Source organism: Rhea americana, unplaced genomic scaffold, assembly GCF_003343005.1.
Source record: "Rhea americana isolate MKP2758 unplaced genomic scaffold, rheAme1 scaffold_53, whole genome shotgun sequence".
Classification (NCBI taxonomy): domain Eukaryota; kingdom Metazoa; phylum Chordata; class Aves; order Rheiformes; family Rheidae; genus Rhea; species Rhea americana.
Genome location: NW_028186679.1, coordinates 1 through 25,061, shown reverse-complemented (window position 1 = coordinate 25,061; position 25,061 = coordinate 1). Strand labels below are relative to the sequence as shown.

Here is a 25,061-nt window from a genome sequence, read left to right as displayed (position 1 = left end):
TTGCCTTTTATTTTCCYTTAACAGCAGTGAGTTAGAAAATATTGTTTCTGGTGGATAAACAGCTGTTGCAACTTCTCTGAAGCATCTGCTTTTATTGTGACTTATAACTGAGCTTTTGGTGTAGAAGTACAAATGCCTCTAACTTTTTTTCACAGCTGTGATACTGTTTTTGGCTGATTTCTGCAGTTTCTTACCTTATCTCACCTTGCACTCTGCAAATGAATAGATTTTTACACTACAAACTAATTATATCTTAACATTCCCTGTAATTAACACCTTGAATTCCAAGGAGACAGTGTAAGAGAAATAAAAACGTAATCTTGAAAATTAAAGCAAGATCTTGATCAGAGCTATAAGCAGCTGCTTTTTCCTAGTTTGATAGCATGTACATATAGCCTAGCATGCGAAGCRTTGCAGGCAAGACTCCCTCACATCAGTGTGAATGTTCTGGAGAGTGATTGGTACATGCATAATACTTTAAAGAATCACTTTTTCAGGCTGAATGCACTTTGCTGTGCCTACGTAACTCAGAAGTTTCCCTCATAAGTGCAGCAATCCTCTGAGATAAGAAACACCAAAATGTTAGAAAGGGTTGTGTTTCAGATAACTCTGGATGTCCTGAATTATCCCTTTAGATATTTATTTGCCCTTTAGCTAAATCTTTTTTTTTTTTTTTAATAATGTAAACTTTAGGCTTGTTGCTGGCAGACTTCTTAAAATTACACATACTTTGAGCTGGATTGCTTGTTTTCCACTGAAGAGCTATTTTTGTACTTGAGTTTCTGCCCTTCCTCAGAGCTAAAACTGTTTTTGATCCCCATTTGGAAGGGGAGGAAGTGAAGGGATTTCATTTTTAACATCATGTATTGTGATATTTACAAATGCTTGCCCTTTAAGCTGTCTGAACACTTCACATGACTTTAAAATTATGCTAGCGAGCTTAAGTACAGGTCTAATTATAGAYTTAAGGGCTGCCTCCAGGTGCATGTGCTTGACTTCTGTTGGTGAGGTATATAAAGGTAGAGTATGGCTCTGTATTTTGCATGCATGTTGCACAATTTCAGAGGGACTTCTAGAAAATATACGGAAGTAAAGTAGCTTTTTTTRTACATTCTTGTAAATTTTGCATGTTAGAATGTGGTAAAACATTGTGTGAAAACATAACGGGTTGTCTCCTTCGAGCCCTCTAAACAGCGACAGCCGTGCCATAGTTTCACTCAAAGCTTTAAGGGTTGTACTTTCAACCTTCCTTCTCACTTACATAAAGCAGATTGCACTGCAGATAACATTTTAGACTTTTTTGTGTGTATCATGTAAAACAAGTAAAAAAAAAAATCTCTGAAAAAAACATCTGAAGGGCTAGGTGGAGATACCAAAATRTTTTCTAACCCCCTCTTGCTCCCTCCCCAAAACACTAATATGCTATAAGCTGCTCAATTTTTAGAAACCCTCAAAAAATCTTAATACATGATCATAAGTTGGCAATACAGCTGAACCCAACACTTTATCAAAAGCAGGTATTTTTGTTWTGTTTTGTTTGAGACTATGGGTACATGTGCTGTTTGACACACGCAGCTGTGACCTAACAGGAAAGTACTGCACATTTCCCGAGCTTGCTCAGTTACCTTCTCAGGAGTCATGCATGTTCAAGGGCCTGTGAATCACTTAGCAGTAACATTGCTCAAAAACGTTAAAGATTTGGGGGAGGAAGGGGATTGCATCAGAATATTGCTGTCATTTGTATACTGACTGCTTTTACTTTTTAATATGATTTTGCTGTCTGTACCCACAATAGGTGTCTGTGTTCCTTCCCAAATCGAGTAATGCTGTTCACAGCTTTAATCCTTTTTCTTTCTTAAAGAGTAAAAGTTAGAGAGAAACTGGTGAAAGAGGAAAGTGCTCGTGGAAGCCCTGAACTTGTCACAGACACACTATCTCAGAGAAAATCTCATCCAGTGCCAGCTCACTACATGCCTCTTCAGAAAGAAACATCTACCTTTGATAGGGTTGTAAATCCGCCCATCAGTTCAGTCCGCCAACCGATTCATGGCTATATTCAGCCTGCTGGCATTGCTCTCACAGCTCAGCTGATGGCAACAGAAGAACCAGAAAACATCTCTGTTAGCAGCCTTCTCCTACCAGACAATATCAACCTCCTGACAAAATCCTCAGCAGCCACTGCATYGGAGAATGAAAAGACGGAGGCACGAGATTATGGAGCAAAGCCTGATGAAGAAAACTTCTTGGAGGGTGAACAGGCTTCCAAAGGCAGAAGACCAATTTTGCCRTCTGAGATTCGCAAGCAAGGAAAGAGCCAGGAAGGCCTCTTTGGAGGACGCGATTTGGACGCCCCTGTGGGGAGTTCCCCTTTTGTAAGCAAGCCAAAGGGTAACTTGGAAGGTCAGAGAGAGCTAGAGTGCCATAAGAGGCAGGTTACTGAGCAGCAGTTTAAGACCCCTGAGAACATAGAAAGGAGTGAAGCAGTTATGTACATTCAGAGTGGGTCTGTATCGCAGCCTGCCAAGGCGAAAGGTCCTACTCGGAAAGTGTCAACAGCAAAGCATAAAGTCCTGACTCGCTCGATGTCTGACTATACTGTGACTTCTAAGTTTGAGGCTTTTAAAAGTAAGGAATTTGGTACAAGAAAGGAGACAGAGTTTCAGAGCACGGAAGCAAATGCACCAAATGGTGAGATTGGCATGGTTGACACAAAAGTCTCTGTTGCCCAGCTCCGTAATGTCTTCCTGGAAACTGCTAATGCCAACAAGAAGATGGAACTGTAGGTGACATTTCAAACATTTTTGTGTGACACTTGCACGTCCTTAGCAAAATGACACACACTCAACATCAGTTGTGTTCGGCACTTAAAGCACACAGCTTAGCTCTCACCAGTGTGTATTGGAGGCTGAGYTGGTTTGAATTCCGCTTTTGTGCTTCCGCTCGCTAGTGCAAGTTGCGATGTGGGGTAGCTGGAATGGCTACGTCTGTGCATGGTACCGGAGGAGCATGCAGAGTGGTCTGTAGTGRATCGTTGAGATGCTTACGTCTGTGCTTTACTTCTCTCTTCTATTTTCTTTTCTATGCAATTTCTATCGTGTGGTTTAAAAGAGAATCTCGGTTTGAGATGTCAACGTCAGGTAGCGCTTTGTCTGCCAGTGCTGACCGTGAAAGAGGGCCACGAAAGCCAAGGCGCTATTTTTCTCCTGGTGAAAATAGAAAGACTTCTGAGAGGTTTAAAACTCAGCCTATAACATCAGCAGAACGAAAGGAGACAGATAGGTAGGCATGTATGTAGCTCTGTGCAGCATTCTGGGGCAGGTGAACCTGAACAAGCTTGTGAAGAGAATTTTATCATTTGATAGCCAAAACATTTTAAAAGGTTATTGTTTCTCTTAAAAAAAAAAAAAAATCTTTGTTGTAGGATTAAATTCCAATTAACTTGGGTGTGCAGCTTCTTTTTTTTAAAACAAAGTCTATTTGTTGCTAGTGCCCTCCCCCTCAAAAAATGCTGAACAGTGAATTGTCATAAAGTATTGTAGCTGATTTGCTTCTTTCTAATGATAAACGCTTTTGTCTGTTTTCATATAAAAAGTTTCCATTTACTCTGCTTTATCATTTACTTTTTCTGTAAACAACCAAAGCTACACATTTTATATAAAAAGAGCTGGCAGCAAATCTCAGACATTTACTTTCTACAAGATGACCTGGAAATCATTTTCCTTTATTTAAGTTTGGCTGCAATTGCTTGCCTTTCTGCTTTATTAAAGGATGTTATAAGTAGAAGCTGTTGAAACTTGAAAAATAGACATGGTTTTCTTGTTCTTATGACTCCTGAGTTCTTGCTACTAGAGATGCATTTGAATCTCATTTTGCTGTCTCATTTCCAACTAACTTCYTTCTGTTTGTTAATTTTTTGCTAGGTCAATTTTGAGTCCAGAAATGCCAACTGCCGAAGGTATGTTGCTGTGCTGTTTGCTAAGGAAGAAATGGAAGCAAATTTGTGTTTATTACTGAGGAAATGTTTGCTAATGCAAACAAGTCCACTAGAAAATAACTGTCAATACCTATGATGTTTTAAGTACCATTCTTCCTTGGGCCATACCTAGTACAGACTTAACTTAAAATTCCATTTTAACTCTGTTGTGGCTTCCTCACTGCTTGGTGGGGGGGAGATTGTTTGATAGTCCTGAGCATAATTTTTATCAGATTTACACTGTAAATGAGCTAATTSGTACTAAAATACTTTTAAAATCAGTAATCTAAGGCAAATGATTTTTAAAAGCCTTTATTATAGTGGGATACTGATATTRGTCAAGTATTTTCTAGCCAATGAAGTTGCAAGATAATGGATATTAAATTATATAATTTAGTCCACCATTTTGCTGCTTTCCCTCTTTTCACTCATGGCAAGTCTGGCACTAATTAAGAAACTAAACTCGTGAGCGGCTAAATTTAGACTTTTATGCCTTGTGTTATTTGAAAGCTGATATTCTCTGCATCTTTGAGATGCTAGTTCTTAGATTTAGGGGATGCTGATTTCAGCTGCTAAGCACACCAGTAAAACCTTTGAAAAACCAGGAAACAAGATGGTATCAGAATAACCAACTTCCAGGAAAGACTGTCTTGTCTGTTCAACTGTTAGAAAATAAGTGTTATATTCAGCAGGTTGACTGCTACACCTTGGAATAGGGGGTTGGTCTTTCAGTATAGAAGTACTTTCCTAGTCCATGTGATATCATAGACCAGCATAAGAAGTTTGCTGATTATTCATAAAATGTTATTTGGATAACTGAAGACACAASTGTCTAGAAGAAAAGTCTTTTATGCTTGGATCTTGTTCAGAATTTTACTTACATTTACATGTATTGAACTGAGGAAAATTTACACAGTTTTTTTGGTGATGTTTCATTAAAAGGGAGTTACAGTCAATTTACTTGCTGGTGATGCTTTTCTTTCTAGTTTTTTTTTTGTTTTTTTATTTTGTGAGGAGTCCAGAAATTGCAATTCATAAAACCTTGCACTTAATGTGAGCTTGATTCATTATATTTAACCTCTTTCCTTCCTCCCCTCTTTATAGATGAAGAAAAGATGGATGACCGAGCCAAGTTAAGTGTAGCTGCRAAGAGACTACTTTTTAGAGTAAGTTTTCTTAGTAGAAGACTCAATTAAACATTTCATAAACATAACACTGAAGAACCCTAAGCGCATTAGAATGAAGTGTAATGTAGTTAGTCAAATCCAAGTTATATAACTTTTACTTCATCTCTCTTATCAACACAGTAGACCTACTGCTTTAAAGTAGTCTTTTAAAAATATCTTTTGTGCAGTTCAGATGCGTAGTTATTTTTAACTCCGTGGTACTTACTGTGCAATTATATCCTGCTTCTGAGATGGACATTCAGGAGATTGATACTTTGTATCCAAGAAAGCTGAAAAGAAATTAATGTTCTAGTAACTTTTCTTCCAGGGTTTTAATTGTGACATCTRTGCTCTTAGGAAATGGAAAAATCATTTGATGCAAAAAATATTCCTAAACCACCTACAAGGAGTTCAGCAGTAGAGAGAAGGCTGCGGCGTTTGCAGGACAGATCGCACACACAACCAATTACCAGTGAGGAAGTGGTCATTGCGGCTACGTAAGTCTTATTCATGTGTTAGTTCCAACTCTGGTTCCTGCTTTTAATAAGTTTCATATATGTAGTGTTTACAATTTTGTATCAAGAAAAAAGTTCATTGTTAAGGCCCGCCTTCCTTTAGAACCCCAGAAGAACCTGTATTGAAATTCCCCTTTAGAAGTAAAGGAAACTATAAAGCATAAATTGTGTGAACCATAATCTGGCAGAAAGTTTGTGGAGCTGTAGTTTAGGAAAAGAGATCAGTCGAAACATAGGTTTGTATCCCAACTGAAAAAAATATTGTGCATGGAGGAAATCTGCATACTTTGTTATGGAATATATTTCTATTGGGGAAAATCTCTTATACTCTGAAATCTCAAGTAGACTTTTGAAAATTCATTTCTTGCACTCTGGTCGTATGTAATTTTTCTATGGAGGGGAAAAAAGTAAATTTGAGAGGAAAATAAAACAAGCATGTTCACCTATTCATCTGCTAAAAGATGGTTTATGTTATGAATAACAAGCAACCTCAAGAGATGACTTGTTTGCTCCCCTAGGTTTTAAGTTCTTTCAAAGTATTTGAAGTTATTTTGCAAAGCTCACAGCAGATAATTCAGTTAATTATAAATCATTGGGTTTTCTGTTTTGTTTTGGTTTTTGGTTTTGGTCTTTTCTGTAGTTAACACTTAATGTATTGCTTTTCTTAATGCTTTTTTCTTCTCTCTCCCTGTGAATTTTCCTTCCCTTGGCAATTCTTTAAAGTGAACCTACCCCTGCTTCACGTTCTGTGAATACCCACACAGTAGTGACAAGAGTACCTAGTCCCACTGTAGTTAAGAGCACTGTACAACCTATCAGGTACTGGGGGGGATAAACATGCATGTACGTGGAGCACAATATTCCTCAGTAGCAGATGCATCTTTAAAATCTTGAATGTCTTTTCAATGTGTCAAGTTGATACTCATTTCAAGAATATTTAAAATGTATTTGTCAACTTCACTTATGTCTGCATGATAAATCATTATGGCTTTTTGTTGTCAAGCATATAATTTAGGACCTTTCTAACCACACTTAACTCTTCTAGAGCATATTGTTCTTCTATGTGAAAGAAATGAACTTGCATGTGAACAACCCTAGCAGAACCCTCTTTGCTCTCATACTTTTTTTATACAGTAGTGTCATCTTGACATGAAAATACCAAAGCTGGGTGCTTGATTTCACAAGCAATATATATCCTCTTTGTCTGTCTCTACATATTTTTGGCTTCTAAAATTAAAAGAAAGATAAGAAATTGCACCACCTATAGGTAAAAATATAGAATACTGTTTGCCTGTTCTGAATGAGAACGAATTTTAGGAAAGAGAACATACCAGGAAAAGAATGCTAATTCCATGAATGTGACTGAATCTAGCTAGAGGTGAATAAAACATGTTGTAGAGACAACTGCAGTTGCAGCTTTTATGAATGAACATGTCTGCCTTCAGCATTGGTCAAACTATCTTTAAAATTAATGCAATATATTTCAATTGTGTTTTGTTGCTGAGTTACCTCAAATAACTCAAAACAAAAGTAACCTTGAGTTCTGTTCCACTTTAAATTATAAGGGGAATTACAATTTATGCTAACTTAAARGCAGTACTTTCTTGGAATTTAAATCCATCTTTTAATTCTTTTTATTGTATATGTTCCTCCAATTATTTCTAATAAATTGAGTTTTAYATAAATTGCGCTGCAGGATAAGTATTGGCTCTACAAGAGGCATCTTTAATGTGTCTCTGTAAYGATGCATTCTGTATAGTGATTGATCTGAAAAGTTTGTCTTCAATCTTGAGTTCCCCTTTCAAAAAATTGTGTACTGATCAGATGAATTTGTGAATGAAAATTTAACTTTCTTTAAATCTTCAGCTGTTGAATTAGAATTCATCATGCCAATGTTGAACCACTGCATAACCATTAGCTGCTATATTACATTGGCTATTATTTTGCTTCATGTGCAGTTCTTCTGCCTCTGTCAAGTTGAAATTAAAGAAGCTGTTGTGAGATTTTTAAAAGCTCATTTCCAGTTCTGTTTTTTCAGCTTGCAGGCATCAGCACACCAAAAAATTTTAGCTAAAGAGGAGATAAGAGCGGCCAAAGAGGCAATGGGTCAAGATCAGTCTGATGAACCAGATTCTTCTACCTTAAGCTTGGCAGAAAAGATGGCTTTGTTTAACAAACTGTCTCAACCAGTGTCCAGGGCCATCTCCACAAGGAGTCGAGGAGACATTAGGCACAGGAGAATGAACGCTCGTTACCAGACTCAGCCAGTCACTCTTGGAGAAGTTGAGCAGGTAAGTGTAATATTAGCTTTGTTTCTTTTCTTTTTTTTTCTTTTTTTCTTTTTCTTTTTCTTTTATCTTTCTAATGGAGAAAATATCTTCAGTGTAAGATGTCATAACAGCTGGCCTTTCCTTTGCTCTGAGCTACATACTGGGGTYGTGACATAATCACAGGAAAAAGCTTGTCAGGAAGCAGTCTTCTGACATTGAGGAACAACATCCTCTAAAATGTTCATGTTTCACTGATGTGTTTTTCCTTTTTAAGTAATTTAAGGRTATATTGTCTTCCTGATGTCATACCATTCATAGTGTCTGTTGTTTCCTGAGGACTATTACATGTCTTCTAAAAGAAATTTCCTAACCAAAAGGATAAACTGTGACATACATCATTGCGGTTTATATATATTTTCAGGGAATTTCGAAGCTTTGCCATGTGCATGTTTATGATACTGTCCTGATATCATAGTATATTTCTATTATTAATCAGAACATTATGCTGCCTCTTTCTTCTAAAAGACGTGGAGACCTTTTTTTCAAAAGCAGATTTTTTTTGTGAATCTCTGAAATTCACAGTTGAAATGATCTAATTTGTGCAGTGGAGCTGATCATCCTTTCCCATTCTATAATCCTTTATATTATTGGAACAGGAAAAGAATGCCTTTTTAGTGAAGTTCGAGCATAAAATAGGCAAGCAATGGTCTTTCAAAACTGATGTTCACAACAGCAGAARTATCGGTCCATTAATATTACATCCTTAAAAGGAAAAATACTTTAATAATGAAACACAACTTCAGTTCATRTTCTATTTCCAGGGAGTGGGATCAGAGTGTTAAGAAGCTCCTACCCTTCTCTTGCCTTATGCTCCTTCTGTGATGATACATTTTCCATACAACAGTAGAATAATGTGCGAGAAGGCAGGATTTCTTTGATACTTTGATATTTCTTTGATACTGGTGCAAAGCTGCACAGATATATAATTGTCCTTAATTTACTCAGTCATGAAGTGGTAGTAAATGTTTGACGTATTTATCTTAATAAGACTTCAAGAATCTTATTTCCATTCATTTTCCTCATGCCACTACTGTTGTAGCCTAGAATCTTTAACGGCTGTGCTACCAGCTTGTTTCAGGGCCAGGAAAGTGATTAACAGAAATGTGTTGAAGCAGATGGGAGAAAAGCCAGTGATAGTCACATTAGTCTGTCAGGCTTTTGCAGGATGAATTTGCACTTCAGGCAACAAAACACATGATGATGACTTGTCATTTCTTTCCAAACCTAGCAAAAGAGTCATGTCTGAACAGAGTAGAATGGGAATGTATTTGCAAGAAGACTTTCTATAGTGAAGTGTTCATTTGGAGTCTTGGGATTTAGTTATAGTGTTTCTAGGAGGAAACAAAAGGAAAAAGCTTTCGAAGTAGATAACTAGGGGTGAGTTACCAAAACAAATAATTGCAAATGTAAATATCTACTAATTAAATCTAAAATGCCTATGCTGATCTCCTCTACATCTCTAATTCTGATAGATGCGATGGAACAAGAGTAAACTGGTAACTATTTTATTTACTTTTCTCTAGGTAACGTTGTGTGTACAATCTGTTCTGCTTTCCATTTTGTTAACATATTATTGTTTTTGTCCACATTTGTTCAAGGAATTTGCATGTGCATCTTCAGTTTACAGTTGATTTGCTCCTACTTCTGGGATTTTGTCTATTGCTCTTTGCATGCTGTTCACTAGCCCTGCGGTTTTAAGAAAAACAAAAAACAAACAAACAAACCCATCCTGACTTGTATGAAGGCATGTTTGGCAATCCCTTGCACAGACTTTTTTCTTCTTTGAGAAGACAAAGCCAATCTCAGTATTTCAGAAAAATTTGGAATCTTAACTGTCTCTAAGACAACTATTTTAAAATTATCATGTTAGAAGAGTAGAAAATAGTTGTTCCCCTGTAGCAGCCAGCATAGCAGATTTGAAGGGTGTTTTTTTTTAAAAAAAAAAAAAAAAAACTACTTAGAATTCAGATACTGTGTGTTGCTCAGAGGTGCATGAGGCAGCAAATGTTTGATATTTGAAAAAGTTTTAGATTAACGGTAGTGTGGTGAAGGTGATTTATATGGCCAAACTGTCATGAAGATTTTCCCAGTATACGACAACACTGAGCAGAATTTCTTTCTGGTGCTGAGCTAGCTCCAAAGGTGGAAGCTGCATAACCGTATCAGAGTAGAGCTATGCCGAAGGTGACTAGCCCTGCTGAGATACAGAGTTGATGAATCTGGGCACATGGCCTGTCATCCTGCATCTGGAACCTGAACTAACTCCTTTGCCCAGTGCTGTGCACTACCTTGTCAGTATAAACCTTTTTGTGGAGTTTGACACGATGTATAGCATGCTGCACACATTTTTTGTTACTAAAGATGTTGCTACTCCTGCACAGTTGTTTCTTCCTTGGATGGAACTGACCAATCTGCCGCCAAAATTATGGGGGCATTGCTGATACCTTCATCTGTTTCTAGTATGTATTTATAGAGTACTATTCGTACAGAAGCGCATTTCTTGCCCTGAAGAACTTATGTGATAGGCTGTTTGGGGGAGCTGCTGATTTCAGAATTCTTCAAGTCTTATCTGTATTTGTTGTTGTTGTTCATAGGTGCAAAATGAAAGTGGAAAACTTACTCCCCTGTCAGCTGCTGTTGTAACATCGGTTTCAACAATGGCCTCTGCCATTTCTCCGCTGTACGCTGGAGACCTGCATGTGAAGCCAGTGAGCGACGGAAGCATGAGCACTGCCCCCAAAGCTGATCTGAGATTCCAGCCCTCAGCAGAAAACACAGACTCTTYGGGGAAACGCACGCTGAAGGCGGAACAGTGGCAGCCCTCAATGGAAGCGGTAGAAAGCAAAAGAGCATCAAAGAAGCATGAAGAAGAGAGAAAGAGATTTCTAGTGCATGAAGCTAATGAAATTGCCAAGTACAGCTCCTTTGAGGAAGAAACCAAACATCCTGTTCCTGAAAAAACAGGGGATTATCATAAAGAGACAACATATAGCTTCCTGAGGAAGGGCAGTATGGAACTGTTTAGTCCACAAGCACTTTTTCAGTCTCTTGAACAGAAGGAATTTGATACTAGTGTGCAGGGTAAGTGGGAAGTCAAAGAAAAATATTCCTTTGAAGAAAAGATGGATTTGGAGAGTGTTAGGAAAAGCAAGACTTTGCAGAGAGGTGCAGACTTGCTTTTAGTGTAGTATAGATCAGCAAACAACAGTGGTTTCAGACATCTTGGTGTTTCAAGCATTATCCGGACTGATTATTTTTTCTTTAACACTGTTTAAAGGTAGAGGTAGACCTGTGGAATGTTAAGTTTTGCAAGTATAGTTTTTTTTTCTTACTCCTTCTTTTAACTTCTGAGCCTTTGAAGATGGCTCAATTTTGTTCAAATTTTCTTACACAGAAAGAGGTCATACTGTGTGCTGGAGTTAAGATTTATSCCTTCCTCCTCTTCTCCTTCCCTCTGTTCTTCAAAATGCTGAACAAGATGAAATTGCTATTCTGAGTAAAGTGTCTGAATTCACTTTTAATCGTTACCTTCTTGTGTGTATATAGTTATACTATGCATTAACTACAAATGTACATAKGTAGTTAATGGATGATTCTCAGATTATGAATTTTTCACAACTGTRTTTTTCTCTTTTAAACCAAGTCATTCTCAAAACAGTCATTTATATACCCACTGTATAATTCAAATTCAGATTAAGTAAACTCATCTACCTTTATTTAAAATGCTTTGGAAGTAATCTTAGTGATTATTAGTGAACTTAGTTATCACACAAAGCCTTCCTTTCTGTTGTGTTTAGAAGGCTTTTGTATTGGTTTCTGTTTTATTATGATTGAGTACAGGACCAGACTACCCTATGGTGCTAGAAACATTTTTRCTTTCGTCCTCTGTAGTTTAATTTACGTTGAGGTTAAATCGTCTCAGAAAGGAGCAAGGAGGAAGATACAGATCTGTCTGTATTTCCCCAAAGCAGGGTGCATTCTCTCCAGTTAAACTTCTGTGACTGTGGAGGAGGCAGAGATAGGGATAAAATAAGAGCAGTTGTGCATCAGACCTGTGTTGTGGTCATAAAATTTCAGAAGGAAGAATGAAGGTAACCTATATTCCCTTAAAGATAACACTGTAATGTTAGATTCATTTTTCATCAAGGCATATTTTCTTGCATTTTATTGCTACATTAAAAAAAAAATAAGAACTGTGTTAAATTGTTAAATATTCTGCTAACATGCTACTTATGCCTTAAACTGCTTTACCTACAAGTTAATTTCTGTTCTAAATTTTGCATCTGCTTCTCTTCCCATACTCTCTTCACCTCCTTTTTTCTTCCATTCATTTTACAACGGGAGCAGGAGTTTGTGCCTGGTCTATATGAAATTTRGAATTTTGTATTGAACATGATACTCTCTGATTTCATGTGAATTTCAGTCAAAATCAGCCAGGCTTTGCAGTGGCTGATATTGAATGATCAGTCTTTATACTCTAGCTCAGCCAGAAATTTTTTGTTTATTGGGATAGTATGTTATTTGAATGTTTAAAAAAATCAGATTTGCTTCTTCAGAGTTAGTAATGTAAAGTATACTTGATATAGCACTAAGTGTTAATTGCTCACTTCTTTTGGATGGGCAGACCATGTTGAGTCTACTTCTGAGCTCACCAGCACATCAGCATTGAGGACGGTTTCACACACTGCAGCTGTGGAATCCTGTAGACTGCAGGAGCTCTCTGAACAATTAGAAGGAAAATTTTATAAGAATTCCTCTGAGATGTTTTCTGTTGGAGAGAACAAATCTCAAACAACTGAGGACGTCCTTGATAATTCCAGCAAAACAATGTCAATTAAGGAAAGGTAATTAGATTTCACTTTTTTGAAATGATCTCTATAAATGCACTTAGTAGAGTAATAGTATAAAAAGGAGCTTTAAATCTCTTTCTAAAAAAGCTGTGTAGTGATTGTTAGACTTTGTTAGATGTCTAATACTAACAGCAGAAACATGCCGCTAATCTGTCTGACATGCTTACAAGGCAGATGGTGGTGAATGAGAATTACCATTCAAAGGAATGTGGTAATCTGATTTTGAAAGAGCCTCTTGAATAACCAATAAGTGGTTCAGAAAATGAAAGTAGTAAAAATACATATTATAATTACATTTGTACTAATATACTTAAACTTCTTCAGGTTCTGTTTTCAGTTACAACAGTTATACCRTGATTTATTTTATTTTGATAGCTGCAGCTCTGCTACTCTATGGGAGTAGCCTCTGTTTAATAAGCTCAGTACAGGGAGTCTAGGGATTGACTCTGATATTTCCCACCTCTACTTCAGAAATATGTTTGCCATTTTGACTTCCAAAAGCTTACTGCATAGGTTTCAAAGGGTAAGTTCAACAAATTTGTGGAAGTGTTAGAAATAYTTTTTCCAACACAAGATCATTCTAATTTGATATAAAATCTTTAAGTGTTCTGTGCTTGTGCAGACAGTAGAGGGTTCATATTTGGACATGACAGGAACAGCTGCAATAGTACCAGTGAAAGTGATTCTTATTTAATTAAAACTTCACGAGCAAAATCTCAGGCCTAAACTACAAGGGGATTGGGTAGCAGTTCAGTGAKCAGAGCTATGAACTTGCTTCAGGTTGACCCATGGGCCTATTCTTCAGTTTTTCTCCGGTGAAAGTAGAATTGAGAAACAAAACTAGCTTCTTGCTTAAATTTTCACTCTGTGAAAGTATTGTCACTTTCTTCAGCTAGAGGTGATATTAGGAACCGCAACCCACTCTTTTAAAACAAGATTCCAAAACATCGTTCTTAGATTCATGGATCTCTAGGACATGAGTGAGTTATCCTCATTTTATAGCATTCTTCCCCTTTTTGTTCTCCCTTTAATGTAAGAGAGTGAGGAGGGCAGGGTTGCAGCTAGAACAGCTGTACAGACTTATTCCCCTTTTTGAAGGATCTACTTATATTTTTCAGTTTACTAGGTGAGATTTTCTGTTTTTTTTTGAAGTGACCTTTTCTGTCTTCTGTAAATATGTCAGATGTTTGGGCAGATAAGAATTAGTCTACTTCTTGGTCCAGATTTATAAAAACCTGCAACCAGTTATTTTCTTTTGCTTAACTATAATTGATGCCAAGTATTCATAAACCTCGAAGAACATTTCTGCTAAAGATTAACTATTACACTTTGGATTTCTTTTTTTCCTTTTACATTCATTAATTTCAGCTTCCCATCCAGTGGATTTTACTGGCTGTGTCAGACATTCTTTCACCTTACAGAAGAACAGCTTTTCCACAGATGTAATGATACTTGGGCAGGATACATGCATGCTGGTCTGGATGAAAGTGATTTTCCACAAAGACTTATTTCACTGAAGTAATATGATCCTGGTGGAGTAAATTCATACCTGATATTCTTAGAATTACCTATATTATGTGAAAGAATGAAAAACCGTAATCTGCAAGGAAGATAACTAAATATTACGTAGGCTTGCTATCACAGGCTAAATATTAGCTCTGTATTCTCAGTCAAGTAAAAATTTTCTGCTTAAAACACACTTACTAGTTCAAAGCATGAAAAGGAATAAAATATTTAAAACTTGGTAGTGAATGGAAGCTTTAACCCTTGCTTCAGTTTGCAGGTGACCTCTCTTCTGCAGATATGCAGCCTAGAAGTGAAAGGAGGCAAAGGCTCTTATCTCTGAATAGTTTGGGCTGTATTTTGTTTTAGGCAGCCAGTGATAATATTGCCGGTCCACTGGTGTGTTACATACCACTGGTGAAAGCCTTTTCCTATTTGTCGGATGTTCAGGCAGACAAACAGGGAGTTTGGGAAAGGCTTTCAGGAAGAGAAGAGTATGGGAGGATTTTGTGCGGAGTGACAGTTGTGTATAATTGCCCCTCTCTGGTGTTTGGGAACACCRAAGCTGCTGGAAGGCCTCCCTATCCACTCCTGTTGGGAAGTCAGCTGTATGTCACAGTCACCATGGTCAAAAGCTACAGGTACCTCTCTTAACTGGTGGACCGCCAACCTGTGCTCATCAGGAAAAGCCCAGCCTAAACTACTAGTTTTCAACCTTTTTTGGTATATGGATGCCAGAACAAGGCTTTCTGGTATAGGCTAGGCCCCAATATAGTGAATTTATGCACTCTGACARTTGGCTTTCTTTTTGTAGTTACTTTGCTTATGATGGCCTCAAATTTATGAAGGACATCTGAAAGCAACTGGCCGTGGCATGTGTGTGAAAGCCAAGTCTGTGTCCAGTTTAGCCACATTTCAAGGTTAACGCTAGCAGCTAAGATACTACAATATTACCACTGAAGAAATATTTGTCACTTTTGTCATTTTTGGCTTAGATTCTTGCCAAAGCAAGAAGCATTCTATCTCAGTAGCAGATGAAAAAAATGTGCAGAGCAAGCTGACACAGATGGACAGATAAATAAAACCTTTCTTTCAAGAAAAGACTAAAAGTAATTTTTCAGATTGGAAAAGGAAGTTGTGGAGACAGAGGAGGAAGCAGTATGAATAGAATTGTGAAAGTGAGTAATGAATGATTATTCATTATTTATCAGAGGTGGAAAACTACAGGTATGCAATGAAATTAGTAGACAGTATGCCTTAGATCCAAGGGTTAGGCCTAGCAGTTGCCGTATTTTTGCCCACTTTCCGGAGAATCAGTGGCTGATTGCTGTGCACATTAGCCTGTTGAACTGATGGGCTGCCTGTGTGATCCAGTTCAACAGTTCGTGCATCTTTATGCAAGAGGAGGCCATTTAATTGCTGCTAAGTTAGAGCAGTCTGAATTTATTACTGTTTCCATGTTTTAAAATAATGTATTGCTTTATATTTAAACAGCAGTGAATTTTTCAGTTGTGTACTGGGCATATGTATTTCTTTAAAAGGTGATTTCACCCCTCAAGACAGCAAATGTGTGGTCTTGTTCTGGGACCGAGTTGTTCTGTTACAAACATAAGTGAGGAGTGGAGGACTAGTGTGAATCAAACCTTATGATAGCGGAAAAAACAAAGTCTTCAGAGAGACAGAAGCARTTTTAGATTTTTCTTTTCCTGATCAGCCAAGCTGTTTGGGGCAAAGGTAGAGAGGAAATACCCTGCAGGACCGTCAGTGTAAGAAAAAGAGCTTTTTTTTTTGCCTGCTATGCTGAGCRGCTATAGAAGTTTTTAAAAACAAAGCCATCTTAGCCTGCAGCTGGCCAAAACGCTGCTCATGGCATTTGTGAGGTATGGAGCAAGAGGGCAACGTGCCACCTGCTAGGACTGCCTGGCAGCAGTCTGTTTGGGTGGGAAAGAGGAAGTAACTGCTGTCTTGAATACTAACGTTCCTATTGCCATTGTGTTCTGTGAATTTACATTATGATTGTAGCATTCTTTTTTTGTCTGYGTTCTTGTTTTTTTCTCGAATGACTGCCTTAGGGCCAGTTGGTCATTCCTGATTGTGTCAGTAGTGTAGTTGCAGGAAGCAGCTGTCTGAAACTTGGTTTCTGGCTAGACCTATGCAATCTCACAGTTTCCTTCTCATCATTTCAGGACAAGACTTGATGTGAGGATAATCAGTAATCACATCTCTAAGACCTCTGTGTCTTGTGGTAGGAACAGGTTGCCAATGTGTTAGCTGCCGAACCCATTCCAACAGTAATAGGAATAAGAGTTTTTGTATAGTCTTTACTGAAATGCTTTAGCTAAGTTTTATTACATAACTTTTTATTCCACTTGAATTGGTAAGAAAAATTGATTAGTGGAGCAGTGCTACTGTTTGCACAAGCATTACAGATATACCTTATGTGGAATACTCTCAAAATTATTTCTGAAAGCTAGGAAATTCATGTGGATGAGTTTCTGAGGGAAATAAGTTGAAGACCATATCTCTGTGCACTTTGTATTCCTTGCTGATTCCCCCTACCCCAAAACTATTCAACTCAAGTTTTGTAAGGACAATTAGGTTCTACTTCCAACAGAATAAAATTGTGCTGTGTCCAGCATAGCCAATCAGTATCCCTTAGTACTATATTCAGAATTTTCGTTAAGATTAGGTAGCAGCCCTTTTAAAAGATCATGCTGACCTAAGAGACATTACTGATAATCTACATTTTTAAATATAAGACATCCTTTAAAATAGTTGAATCTCACAGGTAAATTGTTCAATCATAGTATAGTTAGCATAAGTTTTTAGTGCTTTGATATTACTCTGATTTGTATAATAGCGATACCCAAAGTAGGGAAGGAGAGACTAAATGATCCATAGCTGTCTGATGGTGACCTCCATTGCTGGAGTTCTAGTCCAAGCAGAAGTTGCAGAGTTATCATCTGATGTACCTTATGAGACCTGATTGGTRGCTAGCTGCTGAATAGACCTCTTTCTTCTCAAGTTTTAAAGAAAATATTTTTTAATATGTTTTGGGGAGCAATAAGTACTGAAGGAGGGATTCATCTCATTAACTTTAGACATCTACAGCATAAGCATTCATATCTGAGCTAGTCCCCCTAAGTATCTTCTAGTCAACAGAAGGGTGAGGGAAATGATCCATCTAACCTATTTGTTTGTTTGCTTTAGGATGATCTGTATCGTACCCTAGTCTCCCTTGACTCTATTGGCAATTCCTGCTACCTGTCTTGATCTAGATGTCTGGTTTGTCAGTTGATCCCCATTCAATATGTTCAGTAAAGCCATGGTATTTGTGAACTTTATACGCGTATGAAATTTAAATAGCTTAGTAAGTGTTAGAAAATGTTAGTAGATTTTAGGGACTATTAAAATTACAAGGGTAGCTTTTGAGAATAATGTTAAAAATAGTGTTGAAAACCACAGTGTTGGCATGTTTTTCTTTCTAGGTTGGCATTGTTGAAGAAGAGTGGTGAAGAAGATTGGAAGAGCAGACTCAGCAAAAAGCAGGAGTATGCAAAAGTGTCTGTCACAGATCGTAGTGCACAGATGCAAGAAGTTGAGCAGCTTTTGAAAAAGAAGGTAACTCTATCCTTGTTAAGAAAAAACATGCTGCTTGAAACGCTACAGCTTTGAAGATGCATCCAGCTAGACAGCCRTGCCTAATATTAACTACCAGCTCTGCTACTCCTCTTGGCTTGTTTAAAAAACAATTTTCCCATCACGAGAGCTCTTTAATTTAAAATACGATTTTGCTGTCTTGGTTCCTACAATAAGTTAGAGAATCTTTATATCAGCAGAAGTAAAGAAGTAAGTGGACTTGTAAGCCCTGTGRAGTTTACAGGTATAATGACTGAAACTCTTCCCAACACACAATATGTATGAAATTGGTTTAAGATTTTGTTTGGGTGTTTTTTTTGGTAAGGGTGAACTTGTAAAAATTTCACATTACTAAAGCTGTCATTTCTGTGTTCTACTCCTTCCCTCCCCCATAATTTTGGTTCCTAGGAACACTGAGTAAATACAGGTACTTGAGCATTTGTGAGTTACTTGTCTTTTGTTTTATCTTGTTTTGTTTTATCTATTTGTTTTCTATGGTCTTTGTTGTCTGTGAATAGCCAGAACTACCTGGACTACAATTTTGTCTGTGGGCAGAAAGGCGTGAAGGAGAGGGAAGTCCCTGCTGTTAGCACACTCTGGCTGTATCTATACATCAGTAAGTTGTGTGACACAGTAGGGCAGAACAGTTACTGTTGAGGACTTGGTATCCATGCCATACTATCTAGGGGAGTTTTGCTTCAGACTAAGTTCAGTCTGCTTCTATGGCCTGACTACCAGTTAGCAGCTGTAGTGTTACCTGGGGTCCAGGAGTGCAYTCTGAGCCTTAGTTTCTTCCAGAAGTCTGTGCATTCCAAGACTGCTCTGCAATGTGTACCAAACCATAGTAAGAAAGAATGACCAGGAGATAATGCTTCAGAACSGTACTCCTGGTTCAAACTGAACGATTAATGAAAACCTGCCTCTTTTCCAGTCTAGTATTTTGGAAGTGATAGTGTCAGATAAAACATGCTGTTCCAAAAGCCTTTAATTTGAAGGGATATTTGCATAGAGAACAARCGAAGATGAAATTTATTTTATGAATTTTACCACTGGGGACAGTAATTTTTGGATCTAATCATCTGGTTATGAAATGCTGCTTCTATTAAATAGTTAGTATAAGTAAGCAGACAATAACAAAGTTTCCTTGTTCCACCAGTGTATGACAAATAAGGAGATGTTGCACAGTCTCTTGTTATTGAGGATAATCTCTGTGCCTGAACATATGACTCATCAGTGGTGGTGTGTTAACTGTAGAGAAAAATGAGAAAATTGATTTTGAAGTTTACTTTGTGGATTTGTGGATTTGCTTTGCTTTTTGACATGTGGACTTGGTCAGAAATGTTTCTAGCAGTTCCTAGTTTGAAGATTTCCAAAATCACACAGTTTCAGTGAGGAAAGCAAAATTGCAGTCACATTATTAACACGCTAGTCTTCAAAATGACAACTGTTGAGATCAGATTATAGATGTTCTCCATCTAAAGACAACGGGGTCGAGGAAAAAGCTTTAAGCAGCTGCCAGGAAGGCAGAGACAAAACCTTTGTTCTCTCTCCTTGCTCCCCAGCACCCATATCTTCCCTGCTGTGATACCATGTGCAGCAACTTCAACTCAGCATAGCACAAGATAGGCTTTTAAAGCAAGTAAGAGAGCGTGAAGGGCTTGAAGGGTACAGGCTTTGATGTGACAGCACTAGCAGTGGGAGCTTCTGTGACACTGGGTCACCCACTGTGTTGGGTCATCTTAGCATTTGGATATTTAGAGCCTATGCCTAAGGATCTGCATTTTTGCCAAACTGTTGCTCTTGGATATATAAGAAAAATAGCAATTTTATTAGACAGGCAGCTCCTTGAACTGTATTATGTTTGTAATGCTGATTCATTATATGATATATTAGAAATTATGTAAAGCTTCACTAAGTTGACTGAACTGCTTACAACATATCACTGTCAGCTGCCCTTGAATCTGGAAATACTGATATTATTCAAAGTTTCTATATTTTTAAAAGGGCAATGAGATTGCAAATGTACTTCAAAAACTTAGTGCCATTTGTTGCTGGATTAGTAACGAGAGAGCAGGAATTATATTGGCTGCTGTGACTTKAGCAAGTTAAAATACAGTTTCCACATGCAGCGGTTACATGTTTACCGCAAGAGTGTATAAACTTCTGTCATACYCTACTGGTTTAAAATAGTGGCTGAAGTTTGTTAGTTGCAGTATGTTACTCTTCTGATTAATGTGGTCAGGAACTTTTGCTGTTGTTTTTTAAAGAGGTTATCTGATTTGTTTTAGAGGTTTGATTATTGAAGCATAGATATATAAAATAGAAAATGTTAGTGTACATTAGATTTCTTGTAAACCATGAAAGTTGATGTTTATATTCTTCTTACTAGAACAGTTATGTTAAACAGTGCTATTTGGACAGTTCCAGTCAAAATACTTCTGCACAGTTGTCTGTATGTTGAGTATTTCTCTAAATGTGTTATAGTCATTTATATGTGGCTAAACTGTAGAAAAGCCATAAAAGTCATGGAAAAGTTGACAGAGGAACTTCAAATGAGGGTTAAAAACAGAATAAGGAATTAAATGGTGCAGATGAAGATTTAGGAGGGAAAAAAAAAAAAAAACAAAAAACAAAAAAAACACTGAGATTTACTTGGAGGTCCAGCATCTGTTTTGATGATCGCTACATTTAGGAGGAAAGCTTGGAAGCCATGAGACTTTAAATTTTTCATGTGTATAGAMCAACATATTTGGACAATTCACAGAATAGCCCTAACATCAAGGGAAGAGTTACATACTGTCCAGCTGAATAACTATGATAAATGTCTTGGAAAAAATGACATTTTATTTGAGAAGAATATTTTGTATTTGGAATGTTTGTATCCATCATCTTAAGTTGGGTTGAAGTTTAGTGACTTCCAGATTTTGTTTCCTGGGTGGAAAAATTAGCTAACTTTAAAATCCTTCCTTAGTATCAAAACACTGAGATTTACTGGACTGAAAATTCCTATTTTACATTTTTAACAGAGTCCTTGATTAATGTCATTGCCAGCTGCACCGCAGTAGCATTAAAGCAGCAAAGGATATTTGAAATGCAGTTAATTCTTACAGCAAACTCATTGTAACTTAGTACTGGTGTTAAACACATTTGTACTGGGGTTGAACAGTCATTTCAAATTACTCTGTTGATGAGCGTATAAGGATTTGATAGTGGTAAGCCCTTYAGGCAAAACATTAGTCTTTCTGTACATAGCTTTATTTCAGTTACATGCGTGGCATCCAGTGGCATCCAGTATGTGCTTGTATTCAGTTCTAACTAAAGCTCAAAATGTAACAATTTAGACTTCGTTTTGAGCACTTCTYTTATGAACTACACTTTACAACATTCTGTGCAATGTGTTTTTGTTTTCTTTAACCTATAGGACGAAAGAAGAAATATAGATAATGCAATGTCTAATCAGCTTTGGGTAAACCTAGCCTTGATGCAGAGGTTATTGCGGTAGAATGACAAATTCACTTTTGAATGCTGTGGGCTTAGCATTTTCCTCCAGATAGTTTTTGAGTTTCTCTTCCAGTTTTAGCAAGCATTCCTTCATTTTATCCAGAAAGCAGATGGTTTGTTATTTAGCAAGTTATTTAACTTGCAGCAGAAATATTCACACTGTTGTGGACATGGTTTATCAATTTAATGGCACATGAAAGCAGAGACAAAAAAAAAAAAAAAAATCAGCATATGAGAAGTGTATTTTCTGCCTGTGCAGTTTAGTTTTGTGTTGAGTTGTAGTGATTCTGTTACTAACTTGCATAATTCCTGCATGGAATGACTTTGATAAATATGCGGTTGTGTTATAAAAACATCTCCTCATCTCTGACTTCTCAGTAGAGAAAACGTTTCTAGAAGATTAAAAGAGTGAGATTTGATCCCTTTTAAGAAATTAAGAGGAAAGGGCTTATTTCTTTCCTCCATGTCCATTTCTGGCAAACAAATTCTCTTTTCACTCTAATTCTTTTGCTTTGCTTCTGTCCTTGTCGTAGGAACCTGTATATGCTTCTACTTATTCTCCTGCTATACCTGCTGTCTATAAATTTCATCCTTTTCTACTCATTAATCAGGTGAGCAAATGTCTGCATATTTTAAATGTGCTCTGTTGAAATTGTTGAGCATTATGGCTTTTTTTTTAATGTAGGGAATTAATTGTCCCCTTAATTGATCACTCAGCTTAGAAAATGCTGCTTTTTTWAAAAAATGTAATATTATACACTATGTTTTATACTATCCATCAGTGTATATTCTGATATTGTTCATCTTAGGGTTACCTTTAAGAAAAGGACATATCTATTAGACTATATAGATGAGAAATTAAATCAAGGAGATATTGTTGCACTCATTATAGCATTGAGGACTTGAAGTTATTTGAAAAGGATATACAAAAGGAATAATATGTAACTGCTCAGCTTTTCTTTTAGAATAAAATACCCAGCCTTGTCTTTAAGGGATGCACATACACAAATATAAGGCGTAAAATCATCTGACTTTCTGAACAAACAAAACAAGCACCTTTTGTTCAGAGGAGACTTCCCTACAGTGCTTTTCCTTAGTCTCTGTCTGAAGAATACTTTCCTTGCACATCCTGCCTCTATTCTTTGAATCTCCCACCTTCCTGATTCTCTCTCTTCCTTTTTAAGGTCTGTAGTGCTAGTTTGAGAGAAGCAGCCCCTCTGATCTCTGATGAATGTGCTCCTTGGAAATGGAAGGTGAAATGCAGTGCAAATTTCCTGTTTAATTAATGGAGGGAGGAATACGATAGAAATACCTTTGAGTTCTAAGATGCACATTCCCAAAGCAAGTTGTGGTAACAGAGCTGAACTGCGCTTTTGCTTGGGAATAGAGGTCTGCTGCTGTTCTCTGCAGTATACTAGAATGCGTGTGTCAAGTTTTCCTTGAAGTCGTGCCCATACTTCTGCAGTTGCATCCTCATAAACAATTAGAGGAGCATATTTGCAAAAAAAATAGGTCATGAGAAATGTAAAATAACTTGTTTTTTTCAGCTAACTACCTAAGAAGGTTAGTGTTCTGGCTAGCATGAGTAATAGTAATGAATCCAGGGGGCAATTACTCACTGCTGGAACAGAGGGTGGTGATGATGACAGGAGAACTATTTGACCACTGTTGTTTACTTTTCCACATTCAATTCCATAGTTATTTGTGAGAATGACCTTTTACACTTTTTACTAAAAATTAAATGTAGGATTAACAACTGAAATGTGTTGGTGTTACCTTTTCTCTGTAAGCTCTGAATTTAGTTTAGCTTTATTACTATTTGACTTCAGATCAACTATTCATTTTGTTGTGACAGAGTTTGCCAGCTTTATTTATCTACACGGAAAATATACAGTCTACCTTAATTACCTAAGGTCCCTCCAGTCAGTGGAGAGACACAGTCCTTCAGTGGGCTGTTCATCCTGTCTGTCTTGAAAGGGGAACAGTTGTCCCCAAAAGTGCTTCTCTTTCTATTGATGGCGGTGAGATACATCCTGCCTTCTTAGTAAGCTGCTTCCATCCCACTGTCCAGGCATACACATACTATTTCTGGCAAGATTAACCTTTCCATTGGTTAATCTCTAAACACCAATAGAGTAAACTTAAAAAACAAGCTGTTCAAGTTTACTTGGACTGTTTTTGGACCAGAAGCTGTGCATTTGCATTTGAATTTTTTGCTTGTATCAAGACTCATATAAAGTTGCAGAGGAAAGCAATGCAGTAACTTTCCCATACGTGTAGAGTAGTTGGAATCTTTGTGTTTTTACCTTAGGTGTCCAAACTTGAGCAGTTCTTTGCATTACAAAGCAAATCAACATTTTTGGACACCTCTTTTGTGTAACTCATAACATTGGTTTTAAAGGGGTTTCCCTTTCGAAAAATACATTCTTAGTTCTCGTTCTTGATTTCAGTTTCCCCACCTAGGGGCAGTCTTGATCCTCAACATGCAAAACTGAATTCTCTTATTTCTTGAATTATTTAAAAAAAAAAACAAAACAAAAAAAACCTAAAAAATCATTTTAGGCTGTTTTTTGTGACTCAAAAGTTGGACTGGAAAATTGTAGTGCACAAAATGTGGCATTGCCTAGAGGTAGGCCACAAAAGCACTCTCAAGAAATGCACTGCAGTGCTAGAAGAGACCAGGATGATCATCCTACCTAGCCAAGCAATATGAGTAAAGTAATTCCTTCTCTTAACTATTCCTGTGTCAAGTCCACAATTCTTGCATAGGCTGAAAACAGATCTTTTAGAAACAGACAATCTTCATTCAAAAACCTTCAGAGGATGGAAAATTCACCACAATATGAAGTAATTTTTCTTGTATAATTACTCTCTCAAAAAAAAAGTCAGAATGTCATCTGTGATTAAGTCAAATACACTAAAGAAATCAGAGGTAACTATGTTAACATATTTAATCATACCTGATCTCATCAAATTTACCATTTTGATTAGACCTGTTTTCCATAATGCCATGTGGAATGGCATTAATTATGCTACTGTGCCTTGATTCTTTATTGATTGCGTTGTACAGCTGATCTGCCCATGATTGTCTGGAACAAAACCCAGCTTATGTGACATGTATTTACCAGCTTCAATTCTGCTTTTTCAAAGTATTGTCCCCATCTTGGCATTTACAAGTACCGTGTATGAAGGTTCTTTATAAAATTAATGCTTGTGTTTGGGGGATTTCCCATGCTACTTATTTCATGTAGTACCAACTCATCTGACTCTTTTGCGTGTTAACTTTGTTTTAGGAATTTATTTTTTGTCTGAAATAATTCATATAAATAAAAACATGGATGCATTCTTTCCATTACAAATTAGGATATTTCTTTGAATGTAACTACCTTTTCTGCTTAAAGAAAAATACATTTTTCCAGTTATTTGTCTTGCTAAGTCTTTATTGGTTCCTGATTAAACTAAAATAACTTCTTGCTTTGACTTTAAGTTGGTGTCTTTAGCATCCTGTATTCCTGTATCAAGAGTTCACATTTCCAAACTTCAGATTTTATACTTGATCTTAGATCTTTTTTTTTTTTTTTTTT

General features: G+C 37.0%; 1 protein-coding gene across 1 annotated transcript in view; it reads left to right on the top strand.

Moving 5' to 3' along the window:
* Window positions 1-23,857, top strand: part of LOC146588221 (supervillin-like) — a 78,991-nt gene extending 55,134 nt beyond the window's left edge. Inside the window, exons 8-20 of the mRNA XM_085318313.1 lie at window positions 1,862-2,779; window positions 3,109-3,279; window positions 3,921-3,955; window positions 5,078-5,139; window positions 5,497-5,636; window positions 6,378-6,473; window positions 7,693-7,945; window positions 9,457-9,480; window positions 10,579-11,065; window positions 12,609-12,828; window positions 17,826-17,958; window positions 22,011-22,088; window positions 23,789-23,857. Coding sequence (XP_085174439.1) covers window positions 1,862-2,779; window positions 3,109-3,279; window positions 3,921-3,955; window positions 5,078-5,139; window positions 5,497-5,636; window positions 6,378-6,473; window positions 7,693-7,945; window positions 9,457-9,480; window positions 10,579-11,065; window positions 12,609-12,828; window positions 17,826-17,958; window positions 22,011-22,088; window positions 23,789-23,857 — 2,686 coding nt within the window. The remainder of the gene's footprint in view (window positions 1-1,861; window positions 2,780-3,108; window positions 3,280-3,920; window positions 3,956-5,077; window positions 5,140-5,496; window positions 5,637-6,377; window positions 6,474-7,692; window positions 7,946-9,456; window positions 9,481-10,578; window positions 11,066-12,608; window positions 12,829-17,825; window positions 17,959-22,010; window positions 22,089-23,788) is intronic.
* Window positions 23,858-25,061: the final 1,204 nt, after the last annotated feature.